Source organism: Pseudophryne corroboree, chromosome 8, assembly GCF_028390025.1.
Source record: "Pseudophryne corroboree isolate aPseCor3 chromosome 8, aPseCor3.hap2, whole genome shotgun sequence".
NCBI classification, from domain to species: Eukaryota; Metazoa; Chordata; class Amphibia; order Anura; family Myobatrachidae; genus Pseudophryne; species Pseudophryne corroboree.
The window spans coordinates 189,160,719-189,179,999 of NC_086451.1; the positions used below are offsets into that span (position 1 = coordinate 189,160,719).

At 45.7% G+C, this 19,281-nt stretch overlaps 1 protein-coding gene and 1 long non-coding RNA gene across 7 annotated transcripts in view; one reads left to right on the forward strand and one right to left on the reverse strand.

The window, feature by feature from the left end:
- The first annotated feature begins 1,577 nt into the window (after nucleotides 1-1,577).
- The window catches only part of LOC134948791 (uncharacterized), a 38,474-nt gene continuing 20,770 nt past the window's right edge, over nucleotides 1,578-19,281 (forward strand). The window contains exons 1-3 of one of the 4 annotated variants that reach the window (XR_010183020.1): nucleotides 1,578-1,718; nucleotides 17,681-17,983; nucleotides 18,080-18,320. This is a non-coding gene — a long non-coding RNA (uncharacterized LOC134948791). The remainder of the gene's footprint in view (nucleotides 1,719-17,680; nucleotides 17,984-18,079; nucleotides 18,321-19,281) is intronic. The other 3 variants (XR_010183021.1, XR_010183022.1, XR_010183023.1) reach the window with 3 other exon arrangements.
- Nucleotides 11,065-19,281, reverse strand: part of SHROOM4 (shroom family member 4) — a 398,216-nt gene continuing 389,999 nt past the window's right edge. For all 3 annotated transcript variants that reach the window (XM_063937014.1, XM_063937016.1, XM_063937015.1), the window contains one exon: nucleotides 11,065-18,268. In XM_063937014.1, coding sequence (XP_063793084.1) covers nucleotides 18,020-18,268 — 249 coding nt within the window. In that variant the 3' untranslated portion in view covers nucleotides 11,065-18,019. The remainder of the gene's footprint in view (nucleotides 18,269-19,281) is intronic.

Below are 19,281 nucleotides of genomic sequence, written 5' to 3' on the forward strand. Positions count from 1 at the left end.
GTTAGTGTCCTAACTGCCCTCACCTTTAAAGAAACAAACATTTTAAGACGTAGTTCTACCATATTCCATATCTGTACCCTCGGGCCTACCCCGCTCCCAGCCAAGGTACCCTCCACATGAGGATCGGGTGAAACAGAGAGATGGGACTGAGGGCACCCAGGATGGGCAGGAGAGACACCTAGAGGACACCCATGAGGACCTCAAAACTTCCTAAACATTATTGGAGCCCGGTGCTGAAACAAAATGAGATCCCACAATAAGTACATCCAACATTGTAGAGCTACTAGTAAGACATGACTAAGGTAAACATGAACAAGAACAGTGCAAACAGGAGATACTCAAACAATCGCCACCGACTAGGCCCAGTCCCGCTGGAGGCCACCGTCAGAAGATGCTTGTGGGGGGAAGGCTTGCAATGTTCCATTTCGCGAGGATCCTTTTACCATCCTCGACATTCGTAATTGCCACAGTGGAGCCCTCTCGGGAAATCAGCAATTTTGTAGGGAAGCCCCATCGATACATAATGTTCTCTTTACGTAAAATGGAAGTAATGGGGTGTAGAGAGCTTCTTTTAGCCAAAGTGTCACGGGACAGGTCTCCAAACAGCTGGAACTCTCCTAGGACTTCTGAAGAATCTTCCGAGGGCCTGGCAGCCTTTAAGAGGGCCTCCTTCACGTGGTAATAGTGCATCCTCATGAGCACGTCTCGGGAAGCTCCGTCCGGAGCGTTCCTTGCCTTGGGGAGTCTATGAATACGATCGATAAGGAAGTCTGCCTGTTTGTATGATGGGAGAAGCTTGCCGAAAAGTGACACTGCAAAATCATTCAAAGCACTGTTGGAGACATTCTCCGGAACACCGTGTAGTTTAAAATTGTTCCGTCTCGATCTGTCTTCTGCTTCAGAGATTTTATCTTTAAGGGCAGAAACTTCGGCCTGTAACAGCTCGTGGGAGGAAATGAGGTCGTTATGGGAGGTCACTACTTCTCCCATTTTTGTTTCCAGGGTGGCAGTGCGGCCCCCAATATCATCTATCGACTTCTGGCATTCTCTCATAGTGGTCCTAAATTCTGCAGCCATTTCGTCTTTAAACTGCGCCAGTACACTTTTCAACACATCCACCGTAAGAGAGACAGTGTCCCCGAGGGAGCCGGCCGGGCTGCTGGTTGCAGCAGGAGGGGGTGGCTGTGAAGGTGGCGAAGATATGAGGCTGGTATCCTTGGGGGCCTTGCTGTTTTCCTCCTTGGATTTAGAAGCCATAGGAGACGGTCTGAAAAACGCTACCTGGGAGACCGCCTTGTCCCCTTTATTGCGTTTAGGAGGCATGGCGGGTACTATGCGGAATAAAACGGTACGTGCTAGAGAGATATCCAAGAAATCAAACAGAGAGGGCTCCACGTGGAAGGCAAAGTGTCATGTCATAGCATAGAAGGAGTAGGTGAGGCAGACATGCGGTGAGTAATTCACATCAGGGGGGAGCAGCAGGCAAGAGTTGTTGTGTCAATTTCCCAAGGGTTGCAGGTGAGGTGGATATGATAACAGGTCCAGGCAGCAGAAGGGAAAGTGTGACTTGCAGCGTGTGCATCCAGTGACATCTAGAGAGCCTCAGGAGCACTGCACCAGGGTGTACCAAGATGGCCGCCGCCGGGAGACCAGGCAGGGGATTTCACTCACTAACTACAGCCACAGCAGACAGGGAGGGCGCTTCCCCACTTCCAAAGGTACCTGAGGGTCTTATGTAGGCAGGAGACTCTGTGTGGGTGAGTTCAGGCAGGAGGGGGAGCAGCTGCAGGTCCCGTTTTGGCTGCAATCCAGTCCTGGAGCTCGTTTCTGGGCAGGCTCTAAACTCGAGGCCCCGGCTTCACAGCAAAATGTAGGCCTCAGGCAGTGAACAGCTGTAAAAAGCACCCGGCGGCAGCCCCGAGCACAGGGCAACGTCCCCAGCAGTGGGTAAGGCTGGGCTGGTAGACAGAGACACAGGGGCAGGCAGCAATTGGTGATATTAACCCCGTGGTGGACAGAGCTCTGTGTCAGCACATCCACTCAGAGCAGCATCCAGGCCACGCTCCCCATACCATTATTTTTAATTGCATGGTACTGGTCGATATCACTGTAATGTTTATGTATTAATGTTTTATAAAAATGTATAAAAACAAATCATTTTTTTATCAAAGTGAGAAGCGCAGTGTCATTCTCTTTGTATGGTTTTTCTGTTTTGAGGTAGTTGAGATCAGTTCCTCGAGGTCGGCTGCTCTCACTTTGGTGAATGACAGCGCCAGGTGTATACTCGTACTATAGATTTTCTGTTTTTTAGATCATATATCTGTATATACATATATTTATTATCTTGAGATAATTTTCATTACAAGAATTGGCAACTATTCATTAGCATCTATAGCTTCATTGTTATCTTTTTCTATTTTTCTGGACTCTCACCAGCTATCCATTGGTATATGGTATACTCCATATAATATGTTTGCCTAACGCTGGCAGCAGATCCATCTACTTATTTCCTACCTTTTCGGATTCTGATTTCTTTTCACATCTTTTATTAGTAAACTCTCATCATTGATCCCAGAGTAGAAAGGGTATTCGTGCCTCTATCATCATGCCACACTGTATACGCTCAAATCCGTCTGATCTTGAAAGCTAAGCAGTGTTGGGCTGGTCAGTACTTGGATGGGAGACCTCCTGGGAAGACCCACTTTAAAAGATAACTAAGCCATTGGCATGCTCTGTGCCTAACTCTGACAACAGATTCACAGCCTTTTCTGTACCATTGGGTACCTTTATAAACAATTCTTTATCTCTTCCTTCTTTTCTTAGATTAATGTGTGGTAAGTCCTGAATTGTCACACAATTTGAGAGTCAATTGCTTGCAGGTGCCTACTTAAGATGTATCAATAATCAACTTAATTTTTTAAGCATACCCGTGAGTCCCGATCACATCGACCCAATTTGGGTCATTATTACTGATATTTTTTCAAATGGTCCTTACTACATGGATTTATCCTGAATCTAATAATGAAAAGACCAGTGATGTTAAGATTTTAACTTTTTTTTATAACTGTTTATTCGTTTATGTGTCTGTCTGGGATACACTAAGTGAATTAATTATTTTACACCATATCAATAAAATTCAATGTTTTAATCTAACCATTCAGTCCTTTTCTGACTAATTCTAAGAGTGTACCCAGAAAAGAGTCTTCTCTTTCTTTGTTGTTTTGTCCACTCTGAAGCCATGGCTAGTCTAATGATTGTCCAAGACAAGGGAAATTTTTTTTTTTTTTTAAACCATCAACTCTCCTATCTGTGATATAAATTATGTTGAAAACAGAAGTAATGTAGATTTTCACCCCACTCTAATGACATGTGTATCTACTTTGAGAGCCACCTCCCTTTCATAAACAGTCCCCAGCCGGAAGAGGATAATTGGAATTTCATTTATGGGAATTCCAACTTCTGACTGTGCATAACCCAAACCTCTTGCATAATTTTCATCAGCTGTGGGACGTTTAAGCACATGTGCCTTAGTTTTTAACCAAGGCTCTGCTGCCTCTACTAAGGATAGAATGGATTACATAGCACTATTTAGCTCAGGAATGTCCACTGAGCGGAGACATATGTATACAGTTCCGAAGTGCAATGAGCCCTCATCCTCCAATGAGTCCTCATCTGAAATGCGTAGACTGTGAAGAATCATCACAACTTAAAACAGGTTGAACACGATGGGCAATTTGCCTCTATTCAAACTCAAATACTATGTATGTTACTATATGTTGTATCATGTCTATGTGATTTACTTACCACCGGCCTTTCAGCCTGCTTTTATATACACAGCATCTCAAACGGCAGCGGGAATTCAGTTCATGGCGGGTGACTCAGAGGAAACTGGTCATGAACCTGGGGTAGGGACGACCAAGGGAGTGTCTGACTCCCCACTTCTGACATCAATCCTAGGGATCGCTGCCTCATACTACCCCCCTGGAGCCTATGATCCCTAGGGCTTAGCGCTGGTGCACCCTACGTGGCAGCCGCGTCAGTGACTGTTTGGTAGTCTCCTCCCAAAACAGTGCAGCTGTGTCCGTATTCCCCGTTTAAGCAGAACTGATGCCTTACCTTCTCCCCGTGCTCCGGCCACAGCCTGGTAACATTTGCTGGACCTGCTAGTATATCTGACAGACGCCCACCGAAACAGCACTGTACTTGTGGGTAAGCGTTGTCGCGACCCGGCAGGGAGTTGTTGGAGCGACTCTTTCCAAGGTACATATAAGACGCTTTTTAGAAATATTGCTAAAAAAAAGTTAGACTATAAAAATAATAAGAATTTACGCACCGGTAATTCTATTTCTCGTAGTCCGTAGTGGATGCTGGGAACTCCGTAAGGACCATGGGGAATAGCGGGCTCCGAAGGAGGCTGGGCACTCTAGAAAGATTTATGACTACCTGGTGTGCACTGGCTCCTCCCACTATGACCCTCCTCCAAGCCTCAGTTAGGACACTGTGCCCGGACGAGCTGACATAATAAGGAAGGATTTAGAATCCCGGGTAAGACTCTTACCAGCCACACCAATCACACCGTTCAACTCGTGATACTATATCCAGTTTGACAGTATGAAAAACAACTGAGCCTCTCAACAGATGGCTCAACAATAACCCTTTAGTTAACAATAACTATTTACAAGTATTGCAGACAATCCGCACTTGGGATGGGCGCCCAGCATCCACTACGGACTACGAGAAATAGAATTACCGGTGAGTAAATTCTTATTTTCTCTGACGTCCTAGTGGATGCTGGGAACTCCGTAAGGACCATGGGGATTATACCAAAGCTCCCAAACGGGCGGGAGAGTGCGGATGACTCTGTAGCACCGAATGAGAGAACTCCAGGTCCTCCTCATCCAGGGTATCAAATTTGTAGAATTTTGCAAACGTGTTTGCCCCTGACCAAGTAGCTGCTCGGCAAAGTTGTAAAGCCGAGGCCCCTCGGGCAGCCGCCCAAGAAGAGCCCACCTTCCTTGTGGAAAGGGCATTTACAGATTTTGGCTGTGGTATGCCTGCCACAGAATGTGCAAGCTCAATTGTACTACAAATCCAGCGAGCAATAGACTGCTTAGAAGCAGGAGCACCCAGCTTGTTGGGTGCATACAGGATAAACAGCGAGTCAGATTTTCTGACTCCAGCCGTCCTGGAAACATATATTTTCAGGGCCCTGACAACGTCTAGCAACTTGGAGTCCTCCAATTCACTAGTAGCCGCCGGCACCACAATAGGCTGGTTCAGGTGAAACGCTGACACCACCTTAGGGAGAAATTGGGGACGAGTCCTCAACTCTGCCCTATCCATATGGAAAATCAGATAAGGGCTTTTACATGATAAAGCCGCCAATTCTGACACTCGCCTGGCTGAAGCCAAGGCTAATAACATGACCACTTTCCACGTGAGATATTTCAGATCCACGGTTTTTAGTGGCTCAAACCAATGTGATTTTAAGAAACTCAACATCACGTTGAGATCCCAAGGTGCCACAGGAGGCACAAACGGGGGCTGAATATGCAGCACTCCTTTCACAAATGTCTGAACTTCAGGTACTGAAGCTAGTTCTTTTTGAAAGAAAATCGACAGAGCCGAGATCTGTACTTTAATGGAGCCTAGTTTTAGGCCCATATCCACTCCTGCTTGCAGGAAATGCAGAAATCGACCTAGTTGAAATTCCTCTGTTGGGGCCTTATTGGCCTCGCACCATGCAACATATTTCCGCCATATGCGGTGATAATGCGTTGCCGTAACATCTTTCCTGGCCTTAATAAGCGTAGGAATGACTTCTTCCGGAATACCCTTTTCCTTTAGGATCCGGTGTTCAACCGCCATGCCGTCAAACGCAGCCGCGGTAAGTCTTGGAACAGACAGGGCCCCTGCTGTATCAGGTCCTGTCTGAGCGGTAGAGGCCACGGGTCCTCTGAGAGCATCTCTTGAAGTTCCGGGTACCACGCTTGGCCAATCCGGAACCACGAGAATTGTGTTTACTCCTCGCTTTCTTATTATTCTCAATACCTTTGGTATGAGAGGCAGAGGAGGGAACACATAAACCGACTGGTACACCCACGGTGTCACTAGAGCGTCCACAGCTATCGCCTGAGGGTCCCTTGACCTGGCGCAATATCTTTTTAACTTTTTGTTGAGACGGGACGCCATCATGTCCACCTGTGGCAGTTCCCAACGGTTTACCAGCATCTGGAAGACTTCTGGGTGAAGTCCCCACTCTCCCGGGTGGAGGTCGTGTCTGCTGAGGAAGTCTGCTTCCCAGTTGTCCACTCCCGGAATGAACACTGCTGACAGTGCTAGTACATGATTCTCCGCCCATCGGAGAATTCTTGTGGCTTCTGCCATCGCCATCCTGCTTCTTGTGCCGCCCTGTCGATTTACATGGGCGACTGCCGTGATGTTGTCTGACTGGATCAGCACCGGCAGATGTAGGAGCAGGGATCTTGCTTGACTTAGGGCATTGTAGATGGCCCTTAGTTCCAGAATATTTATGTGAAGGGAAGTCTCCTGACTCGACCATAGTCCTTGGAAGTTTCTTCCCTGTATGACTGCCCCCCAGCCTCGAAGGCTGGCATCCGTGGTCACCAGGACCCAGTCCTGTATGCCGAACCTGCGGCCCTCTAGAAGATGGGCACTCTGCAGCCACCACAGTAGAGACACCCTGGTTCTTGGAGACAGGGTTATTAAGCGATGCATCTGAAGATGCGATCCGGACCACTGGTACAACAGGTCCCACTGAAAGATTCTTGCATGGAACCTGCCGAAGGGAATTGCTTCGTAAGAAGCCACCATCTTTCCCAGGACCCGTGTGCAGCGATGCACTGATACCTGTTTTGGTTTCAGGAGGTCTCTGACTAGAGATGACAACTCCCTGGCTTTCTCCTCCGGGAGAAACACTTTCTTCTGGACTGTATCCAGAATCATACCCCGGAACAGTAGCCGTGTCGTCGGAACCAGCTGTGACTTTGGGATATTCAGAATCCAGCCGTGCTGGTGCAGCACCTCCTGAGATAGTGCTACTCCCACCAACAACTGTTCCTTGGACCTCGCTTTTATTAGGAGATCGTCCAAGTACGGGATAATTAAAACTCCTTTTTTTTCGAAGGAGTATCATCATTTCCGCCATAACCTTGGTAAATACCCTCGGTGCCGTGGACAGGCCAAACGGCAGCGTCTGGAATTGGTAATGGCAATCCTGTACCACAAATCTGAGGTACTCCTGGTGAGGATGGTAAATGGGGACATGCAAGTAAGCATCCTTGATGTCCAGGGATACCATGTAATCCCCCTCGTCCAGGCTTGCAATAACCGCCCTGAGCGATTCCATCTTGAACTTGAATTTTTTTATGTACGTGTTCAAGGATTTTAAGTTTAAAATGGGTCTCACCGAACCGTCCGGTTTCGGTACCACAAATAGTGTGGAATAATAACCCCGGCCTTGTTGAAGTAGGGGTACCTTGATTATCACCTGCTGGGAATACAGCTTGTGAATTGCCGCTAGCACCGCCTCCCTGTCTGAGGGAGCAATCGGCAAGGCAGATTTTAGGAACCGGTGGGGTGGGGACGCCTCGAATTCCAGTTTGTACCCCTGAGATACTATTTGCAGGATCCAGGGATCCACCTGTGAGCGAGCCCACTGATCGCTGAAATTCTTGAGGCGACCCCCCACCGTACCTGGCTCCGCCTGTGGAGCCCCACCGTCATGCGGCGGACTTGGAAGAAGAAGCGGGGGAGGACTTTTGCTCCTGGGAACCTGCTGTTTGTTGCAGCCTTTTTCCCCTACCTCTGCCTCTGGACAGAAAGGATCCGCCTTTTCCACGCCTGTTTTTCTGGGTCCGAAAGGACTGATCCTGATAAAACGTTGCCTTCTTAGGCTGTGAGGGGACATGGGGTAAAAATGCTGACTTCCCAGACGTTGCTGTGGAAACTAGGTCCGAGAGACCATCCCCAAATAATTCCTCACCCTTATATGGCAACACTTCCATGTGCTTTTTAGAATCTGCATCTCCTGTCCACCGGCGAGTCCATAATCCTCTCCTAGCAGAAATGGACAATGCACTTACTTTAGATGCCAGTCGGCAGATTTCCCTCTGTGCATCTCTCATATATAAGACTGAGTCTTTTATATGGTCTATGGTTAACAGGATCGTGTCTCTGTCTAATGTGTCAATATTTTCTGACAGTTTATCTGACCACGCAGCGGCAGCACTGCACATCCAAGCTGACGCAATAGCTGGCCTAAGTATAATGCCTGAGTGTGTATATACAGACTTCAGGATCGCCTCCTGCTTTCTATCAGCAGGTTCCTGGAGGGCGGCCGTATCCGGAGACGGTAGTGCCACCTTTTTAGACAAACGTGTGAGCGCTTTATCCACCCTGGGGGGTGTTTCCCAACGTGACCTATCCTCTGGCGGGAAAGGGAACGCCATTAGTACCTTCTTAGGAATTACCAATTTTTTTATCAGGGAAAGCCCACGCTTCGTCACACACTTCATTTAATTCATCTGATGGGGGAAAAACTACGGGTAGTTTTTTCTCTCCAAACATAATACCCTTTTTTGTGGTATCTGTAGTTATATCAGAAATGTGTAACACCTCTTTCATTGCCTCAATCATACAGTGAATGGCCTTAGTGGGCATCAGGTTAGACTCATCGTCGTCGACACTGGTGTCAGTATCAGTGTCGACATCTGGGTCTGCTTGCGGTAGCGGGCGTTTTAGAGCCCCTGACGACCCATGCGACGCCTGGGCAGGCACGAGCTGAGAAGTCGGCTGTCCCACATTTGGCATGTCGTCAATTTTCTTATGTAAGGAGTCTATACGTGCACTCATTACTTTCCATAAGCTCATCCACTCAGGTGTCTGCCCCGCAGGGGGTGACATCCCTTCTAAAGGCATCTGCTCCGCCTCCACATCATTATCCTCATCAAACATGTCGACACAGCCGTACCGACACACCGCACACACACAAGGAATGCTCCGAATGAGGACAGGACCCACAAAAGCCCTTTGGGGGGACAGAGTGAGATTATGCCAGCACACACCGGAGCGCTATATAATGCAGGGACTAACTGAGTTATGTCCCCTATAGCTGCTTTTTCTATATATTATATACTGCGCCTAAATTTAGTGCCCCCCCTCTCTGTTTTTACCCTGTTCTGTAGTGTAGACTGCAGGGGAGAGCCAGGGAGCTTCCTTCCAGCGGATCTGTGAAGGAGAAATGGCGCCAGTGTGCTGTGAGAGATAGCTCCGCCCCTTTTCCGCGGACTATTCTCCCGCTTTTTTCCATATTCTGGCAGGGGTATTTTCCACATATATAGCCTCTGGGACTATATATTGTGGAATTTTTGCCAGCCAAGGTGTTATTATTGCTTCTCAGGGCGCCCCCCCCCCCCCCCCCAGCGCCCTGCACCCTCAGTGACCGGAGTATGAAGTGTGTATGAGGAGCAATGGCGCACAGCTGCAGTGCTGTGCGCTACCTTGGTGAAGACTGATGTCTTCTGCCGCCGTTTTTCCGGACCTCTTCTTGCTTCTGGCTCTGTAAGGGGGACGGCGGCGCGGCTCCGGGACCGAACACCAGGGCCTGCGGTCGATCCCTCTGGAGCTAATGGTGTCCAGTAGCCTAAGAAGCCCAATCCAGCTGCAAGCAGGCGAGTTCGCTTCTTCTCCCCTTAGTCCCTCGCTGCAGTGAGCCTGTTGCCAGCAGGTCTCACTGAAAATAAAAAACTTAAATCTATACTTTCTTTCTAAGGGCTCAGGAGAGCCCCTAGTGTGCATCCAACCTCGGCCGGGCACAAAATCTAACTGAGGCTTGGAGGAGGGTCATAGTGGGAGGAGCCAGTGCACACCAGGTAGTCCTAAATCTTTCTAGAGTGCCCAGCCTCCTTCGGAGCCCGCTATTCCCCATGGTCCTTACGGAGTTCCCAGCATCCACTAGGACGTCAGAGAAAAAATAAAAAAGCTTATGGCTGCTAAAAAACCAGCAGCCCTCTGACCATTGTCCAGCTACTGCGGCATCAAACAAAAAACTGATTTTCCTGAGGCGGGATATATGAAAGGGCCCGTTGCATGCTGGGAGGCCGAAAGCTTTGAGCGATCGGTGCACATCTGCTGTCGCGTCATCATATCCCAATGTTATCCTGTGGACCCTGCCGGAGAAATACCCCAGTTAAACTCTTGCTGCAACAACGACGAGGGAGGACACCTCTGTAAATATAATTGGTTTGGTTGACCCCAACTGCTCCCTGTGTTTAGATGACTGTTCATGGCATCTAATCACTGCAGTGAAAGAGAGCACCTTCACAACCTCCTCACACTGGCCTGTGGGTGGGACACAGGACTAAGCGGGAAGACTGAGATATAGGATTAATTCACAACAAAAATATAGCGGGGACTCCAACAATATATATATTTTTTTTATTAACTCAATGATCCGGATGTAGTGATGCCCAAGTTTGGCGGCAGTGTGGGATGCCGGGCGAACTGTTTTTTTCTTTAAAGGGGCAACCACTTACAAGGCATGGTTTTGCCTTGTCACTGCCCCTTTAAAAAAAAATTCCAGGTTCGGCTGGCCTCCCGCACAGCCGACAAACTCGGGCGTCATTACATCCGGCCCAACATTCCCCCCCACACACACACACTCTCTATATGTAATACAAAGCTAGCTCAGTCACTATTGGGTACTGTATCTAGGGGCTTGCTAATCCATTGTCTATGAATTTGTGAAGTCATAGAAACAGAGTTTGACGGCATAGAAGAACCACTTATCTAGTCAGCCCTACACACATGTACATAAACACACTTGTCAGGAGTGTATCTTTGGATTGTGGGAGGAAACCCACACAAGCTTGGTAAGATATACAAACTCCACACAGTTATGGCCATGGTGGGAATTGAACCCATGACCTCAGTGCATTGAGGCAGTAATGCTAACCATTACACCATCTATACTCCTTTTTGTATAATTCACATACTTGACCAATGAATTAAAATAGACAATAAATACACAAAACACTCAGGAGGTTTCGATTAGCACCAATATTTTATATTTACCATAGTGCAGAGAGTGTCCCATATCAGGATAATATTAATGCAATTGAAAGGGACACCCATAATATACACAGGAGACATGCTCCTGGCAGTAACACTACAAAAATTGCATTTGCCATACAAACAATAGAACAGATTTACACAAAATATATACTTAATTTTTTATTTGTGCTGAAATTATACAAATTAGGTTTAAAAGCAGACAATAAACTGATAACCCTTTCACGGCAGAAAATTCTAGCCAAAAATGTGTTTCCTGATGTAGTTCTGCAGTCTCTTCTGTTTGTTACTGTACGTCACCATGACATTTTGCAAAGCTAGATACTGCCATGTAAAAAGGAAACTTCCATTTTGTTCTCATTTATTTCAAGTTTAACCTCTGTGTAGTTCTTACAAATTGTACAGTACTAGAACTTTTCTTCCCTAGTATCGGACTTCTTGTATTGTATCGGTCTCTGTACTGTATACCTGAGGACTACTGCAGTAAGCAGTAGTTTGGGCTACAGTCAGCAATGATTTTGCCAAAAAACAGATTTATTGTGAACCACAGTAGGATAGTTTTCATTTCATAATAAGTGTCTTTTCCTAATAAGGTCTGTATAGCTTCAATCTTTTAGTTCTGTTTATTCATGACAATAATACATACCTTGTAAGATGTCGGTCTGTATCTGACATTGTTTAACTCGCTTGGATAATGGGACAGGGTGCTAGGCTGGATTGCTATGCTACAATCAATGATCTGTAGTTATTTTTAGAATGATTTGTGCTCAGTTAAACATAGGATTTATCCCAGCTTTTCACCTGAAGCATTAGTGGAAATGATGTATGCAATCTGAATTTAAAGACAATCAGATCTTTATTTTTTGAAGGGAAACTACAGTACTGGTCCATTTAAGTAGCCAAATGGACATGGAGCATCAGGGTCACATTTAGGGATATTTTTATTCCCTTTGCTGATATTACTGAGTGTGGCATAACGAGTGATTAAAAATAATTACCAACCCCTTTCTCGATAACGCTATACAGTAAACATGGCACATCTGCTACTGCATTGTAACAAAATACATATTAACTTGTCTTGGTCATATGCCTTATTATGACAACAGCTTGTCTCAGATATCCAGCTGCATACGAATACAAAAGATAAACTGAGGTCACTGTACTATCTAGACGTTGCATACCTGGTATGGCATTAAATCCATTATTTATAAAAATCCAACAACTGAACCACTGTAAAATAACTGGGAATGGAATGTGTTATAGATGCATACAAAGGACATTATTTGGTGTGTGGAAATTGTCTAAAAATTAAAAAAATATATAGTTTTAAGTAATGTGACAGAAGCATTTTCTTCTACGACTATTTACAACTTTAATTATACCTCCTGACATTTTTTAATGTCAATTCATTCACCACTAATCCTCAATTCAGTGCTACAACTACTGAATGACTTAAACAATTACATAATATTGCAACAGTCTTAATTTTGGATAATATTTAATGTAGTGCATATAATGTATATATATATCACTCTATAGCCGTGAAAGGGTTCAAACCGACAATGTGCAAAAATAAATAAATACATAAGACCTGATTTTAGTTTGAATTCAGAATATTTGTTTCTTTGGCTTGGTACGGAGTAATTTAATTAAAAGGAGGAGAATACGATTATTTTAGCTTTAAAGATTTCCCTTTATAAAATAAAAAAGTACAAATTTAGTGTCAATAAAGTCAAAAACGAGATTTATGGTAAGAACTTACCTTTGTTAAATCTCGTTCAGCAAGGTACACTGGGCTCCACAAGGATAGACACTGGCGGAGTAGAGAAGGATCTTGATCCGAAGCACCAACAGGCTCAAATGCTTTGACTGTTCCCAGAATGCATAGCAATGCCTCCTCTATAACCTCGCCTCCCTGCACAGGAGCTCAGTTTTTAGTTAACCAGCCCAATGCAGTAGCAGGTAACAGAGACGACAACAGTTAGTAGCCACATACATCACAGTGTCACAACAGGAGAACGTGTCAGTGGCTAATGCCATACCAACCCAAAGAAGCTAAGTGCGTCAGGGTGGGTGCCTTGTGGAGTCCAGTGTACCCACAGAAAGAGATTTAACAAAGGTAAGTTCTCACCATAAATCTCGTTTTGTGCTGCGGGGTACACTGGGCTCCACAAGGATAGACATTGGGGATGTCCTAAAGCAGTTCCATATGGGAGGGGACGCACTGTAGCGGGCACAAGAAACCGGCGTCCAAAGGAAGCATCCTGGGAAGCGGCAGTATCGAAGCCATAGAACCTTATGAACGTGTTCACTGAGGACCACGTAGACGCCTTGCACAATTTTTCAAAGGTCGCACCACGGCGGGCCGCCCAAGAAGGTCCAACGGACAGAGTAGAATGAGCCTTAATGTGAGCAGGAGCGGACAGACCAGCCCTCAAAAAAGCATGTGCAATCACCATTCTAATCCATCTGGCCAAGGTCTGCTTGTGAGCCATGTTTGTGAAAACCAAACAGAACAAAGAGAGAATCAGACTTCCTGATGGAAGCAGTCCTCTTCACATAGATACGGAGAGCCCGTACCACATCCAAAGACCGCTCTTTGGGAGACAAGTCAGCAGAGAAAATGGCCGGAACCACAATCTCCTGATTAAGGTGGAACAAAGACACCACCTTAGGTAAATAATAGTCCGAAGAACCGCCCGGTCACGGTGAAAAATCAGATATGGGGAACTACAAGACAAGGCACCCAAATCCGACACTCTTCTAGCAGAGGCAATAGCCCGCAGAAACACCACCTTAAGGGAAAGCCACTTAAGGTCAGCTGATTCAAGAGGTTCAAACGGAGACTCTTGTAATGCCTTCAAAACCACCGACAAATCCCAAGGAGCCACAGGCGGGACATAGGGAGGTTGGATTCGCAACACACCCTGAGTGAAGGTATGTACATCAGGTAAGGTCGCAATCTTTCTCTGGAACCAAACCGACAAGGAGAAATATGAACCTTGAGGGAAGCCAGCCACAGGCATAAGTCCAGGCCCTGCTGAAGAAAAGCCAAAAGCTTGGCCGTACTAAACCTGGAAGCATCATAATCGTTAGATGCGCACCAAACAAAGACCGTATGGTAAATCCGAGCAGAAGCCGGTTTCCGGGCCCGCAGCATAGTTTGAATGACTCAGAAAAACCTTTAGCCCTCAAGACGGAAGCTTCAAGAGCCATGCCGTCACAGCCAGCCGGGCCAAGTCCTGGTAGACACAGGGGCCCTGAACGAGGAGGTCTGGTCGTTGTGGAAGTAGAAGGGGACACTCTAGCGAGAGGTCCTGGAGGTCTGAGAACCAGTGCCGTCTGGGCCACTCTGGAGCTATGAGAAGCAAGATTCCTCCTTCCTGCTTGAACGTCCGAATTACCCTGGGCAGGAGTAACACCAGAGGGAACACACACGGCAGCCGAAAGTTCCATGGAACCGCCAGCGCATCCATGAACACTGCTTGAGGATCCCTTGTTCTTGCCCCGAAGACTGGAAACTTGTGATTGTGTCGAGATGCCATCAGATCCACGTCTGGAAGGCCCCACCTTTCCACGAGGAGTTGAAACACTTATGGATGGAGGCCCCACTCTCCGGCATGTACGTCCTGACGACTGAGAAAGTCTGCTTCCCAATTCAGGACCCCCAGAATGAAAATTGACGATATGGCCGGTAGATGGCGTTCTGCCCATTGAAGAATCCGTGATACTTCCTTCATTGCCAAGCGGCTTCGAGTGCTGCCTTGATGATTTATGTAAGCTACTGTGGTGGCGTTGTCCGACTGTACCTGAACAGGTCGGTTCTGTATTAAATGCTGGGTCAGGTTCAATGCATTGAAGACCGCCCGCAATTCCAGAATGTTGATTGGGAGGAGAGACTCCTCCTTGGTCCACCGACCCTGAAGGGAGTGTTGCTCCAACACTGTGCCCCAACCTCTCAGACTGGCATCCGTCATCAACAGGTCCCAGTTGGATATCCAGAAGGGACGACCCCTGCACAACCGTTGGTCCTGGAGCCACCAGCACAGTGATGGCTGATGGGCAGCCCAGGCTCGTTTGAGCATTGGCTTGCCAGGTTTGGAAGTGTGACCCTGTTTGGGGTATGCCTGACCTTTTGCTTTTCCTGAAGGATGAAAGGGACGAAAGGAAGTACTTTTAGCCTTCGGCACAGAAGAAGCAGTACTTGGTAGACAGGCTGTTTTAGCGGACGCCAAATCAGCCACTATCTTATTTAAGTCCTTTCCAAAAAGGATATTTCCCTTAAAAGGGAGTGCCTCCAGGGTTTTTCTAGAGTACAGATCCACAGACCAGGACCGCAGCCACAAGATCCGGCGAGCCAGAACTGACGAAGTTGAAGCCTTGGCCGCCAGAACACCGACATCAGAAGCCGCCTCCTTAATATAATGAGAAGCTGTGACAATATACAAGCATTGTCTAGCATGGTTAGAAGAGATTTCAGCTTCCAACTCCTGGGCCCACGTTTCAATAGCTTCTGCAGCCCATGTCGCTGCAATAGTGGGCCTATGCGCAGCGCCCGCAAGGGTGTAAAAATCGCTTTGAGACAACCCTCCACATGATTATCCGTAGGCTCTTTTAGAGACGTGACGGTAGTGACAGGTAGAGCTGAGGAGACCATCCTCACCACATGTGATTCCACTGGCAGAGGTTTTTTTCTCAATTTTTAGTAAGCTCTGGCGCGAGGGGATAGCGAGCAAGCAGCTTCTTGTGAGGCGTGAACTTCTTTCCTGGATTTTCCCAGATGATCAGAGTGAGGTAAAACTTGTTTAACCACCTTCTGACGCTTAAACCTATCCAGTTTCTTAGGAGGAACGGACAGCTCCGGGTCATCCGTAATCTAAAGAATTGACCTTATAGCCTCCAGTGAATCAGGAACATCCTCTTGTGAAATGCCATCCCCATCAGATGGATCAGGATCGGAATCTGTGGGGTCAGTAAAAACGCCATCCTCATCTGTCGAGGTGTCAGGGACAGCAGTGGATTGTGAGGAAGTAATGGCCCGCTTAGAGAACCCCTTGGTCTTAGGTGGGCGAGGGTTAGAAATCTTAGTAATCAGGGAATGGTTCAATTGCTGCAACTGAGGGGACAATTGATCTGCCCACTGCTGATTAACCGCGTGGACCATGAACGGTTGCACCGACACAGGAGGTCCCATAGGGGGCGTTAGTTTGGTAACTAGCGTAGTCAGTAGCGTGGAGAAGGTAGCCCACGGTGGGTCATTATGAACCCCATTTGCTACAGTCCCACTGGGGGGTAAGGAACCCCCAGAACCAGACGTATCAAAAATTGGAGAGATATAAAGTGGAGAGACAAAGGGGTCTATTCATGAAGCAGTGAAAAGAGAGGAGAAAAGGACCAGTGGAGAAAAGGACCAGTGGAGAAGTTGCATGTAGCAACCAATCGGCTGTGAAAGGAAGCCTTTATCAAGTACATTACACAGTATAAAATGTGAGAGATGCTGATTCGTTGCCATGGGCAACTTCTCCACTGGTCTGTTTATCCACACTTTTCAATGCTTCATGAATAGATGAATAGACCAAAGTACCAACCAAACAGCACCTGTCATTATTTAAAAAACACAGCCTGCTGATCGGTTGGTACTTTGGGATCTATTCATAAAGCAGTAAACCCCATAAGAGGATGATTTGTGCTGATTAAACTTATGTCCTATCTGAAGTCACACAGAAGTAATAAAGCAAAGGAGTAGTTAGAGCCATATATTTAGCACAGTAGGAGGCATATAAGGAGTAATTATATCAGACAATAGATGCCACCAAGCAATATGAGGAGATAACTAATGAGTACAGTATTTGGAGCAGTTGGCAAAGCTCTTAGATAGAGCTATATAAAATACTAAAAATATATAATATTTTGTTTTAAACACTACAAAAGAGCAGTTATCTGGCAAAAATTACCATCAGGTGATACTCATTGTTGCATGCCTTTTCCCTCAATGTCAGCATTGATACAAGTAAATTAAAAATCAATAATTGTATTATATAATATAAATAACTTTAAACTCAGATCTCAAGAACTACTATTCACCACCACTCCAAATTCTGCTGGACCAAAATGAGTGCACTGCAAATTAAGGAGCAAAAGAAAATCTAAACAATAAGGAACTTACAGATCCTCCTTTCAGAGGTGGTAACAGTTTGCAGTATGCAGCACATTTATAGGGTATATAACTTCTGTATTTCTTTCTGCGCTATGCTCAGGATTACACCAACAGGAGAAAAGGAACAGTGGTGTTTAATTCTAAATTCCTCATACCCATTATTTAAATGCCAAAAACAGAGCTTGCTGTGACACTGGTGAGTGAATACCAATACTAGCCCAGTCTATAATATACAGGCATTGCTCAATTTTATGAGATATCCATAATGTGACCAAAATAGAACTTGAGGTTCTACTGCTGCCAATAGGACTTATGCACTTCTCATGGGTTTGATTAGAATAAGAAGTACTGATTAGGATATTCCAGGTTTTTTTCTTTAAATTAAAAATAAATAAAATTAAGCCCCTCATTTTGTTGTATTATATTCCGCAGATTTAACATCAGAGAAGACTCCCGTAAATGAGATACAGGTTTATATGAGGAATATCCAGTTGTATATTTAATCCGCAGCATGCACAAATTCACTGAAAAAGCACAGCTCAACCACCTCAAGCTTTCTGATAAATGCAAACAACTGTATCAAGCACAATGGACAATTCCAGTTACAAGAACCTGTAGAGGAATGAGATGCATTTATATATGGATGGCTTTGTTACAAAAGAAGTCTCTGTATTAATAAATCAGCATCTGACAAATATACCCTATGGTGCGTCTCTTTACACAATGATTTCTTTGGTGAGTATTAGAAACTAGCTTTGGCCTCTAGTTAAATTAGAGACTCTCTCGAAGACACCTCAATTGTTCTTCTCCCAATTTGATTTTATCTTCCAGCTCTCGCTGTTCTACAATGAGGGCTGAAGTCATCTTCACATAGTAGTGGTAGTCCTGGAGCTGCTCTTCGTTTAAGTACTTGGACACTGCTTCTAGAACCACCTGCTCTCTCCAGGTTACATGAGCCTTTAATTCCTTAGCATCCTCCAACTGGTCAGTCAGTTGTTTCTTCTTCTCCAGAAGGCTCAGCTGCGAACGGAAGGAAAAAAAGAAAAAAGAAAAAGTACATTAAACAAAAGAGGTGTTCAAAGCGGCATCAGTATCTAAGAGGGCTATTATTCAAGCTTTTCTTCCCCCATAGAATTATGTAGACACTGAAGTGTCTGCATAATTTTATGGTTGGTGGCTACGTACTAATAGCATAATACAGGAGATTTCTGCAGAAGGCTATTTAGCGCTACAGGTCTCATCCCCCATTACTATTAATTTTTTTCCCCTCTAACTCCTATGTACAAACCCTGAAAAGAAAATCTTTTTAGGGTTTAGTCACGTCAGTTTACACCATCTTCAGAAGGTATCAACTGCTTTAAGCTCATGGAAGCATAGTAGCAGGAGAGTGATCTTCCTATCCCTCTTATGCAGCCTTGGTTCAGCACAAATTCTGGAAACGGACACTGTGCAGTGTCATAATTCCCCAGAGGAGTGTTTCACAAACGTGAAAAACTCCTCCAAAATGACTGGAAAGTAACTTTCAGGGACATCAGCTATTGCTAGCGCTGCACCTGCGGGTTTCCCCAAGTACATAACGAGAATATTTATATTAAAAACATAAACATTGGCTGTGAACGGACTTAAATATTTGCGCCAGTTCCACAATTATTAATACATATGCCCCTATTAAACAGCTTACTGTTAAACATACTATTTTGTAGTCATACTGCCGGCTAATTGAAGGAGCGGTGCTAGTCAATTAGCCACGAAGGCTGCTGTTAAGGCACATTTTATTTCAAGAATGAGCAGGCGCGAAAAGAAATCTCCAATAAACAGCCTGTTTTCAGTGTCACAAACATAGCTCTGGGAAGTTACAGTATCACGGATTCTGTGTTATTGCCCGGTAACAATTAATTTACCGGGCAAGAAAAAGGGGCTAAAATTGAATAGCCACAGGCATTAGAGCCTGAGGTTACCACCTTTTTTCACAACTGGTAAATCATTGGGGCTAACTGAATTCTCCCAATAGTGTTATATGGAAAGGTAATATC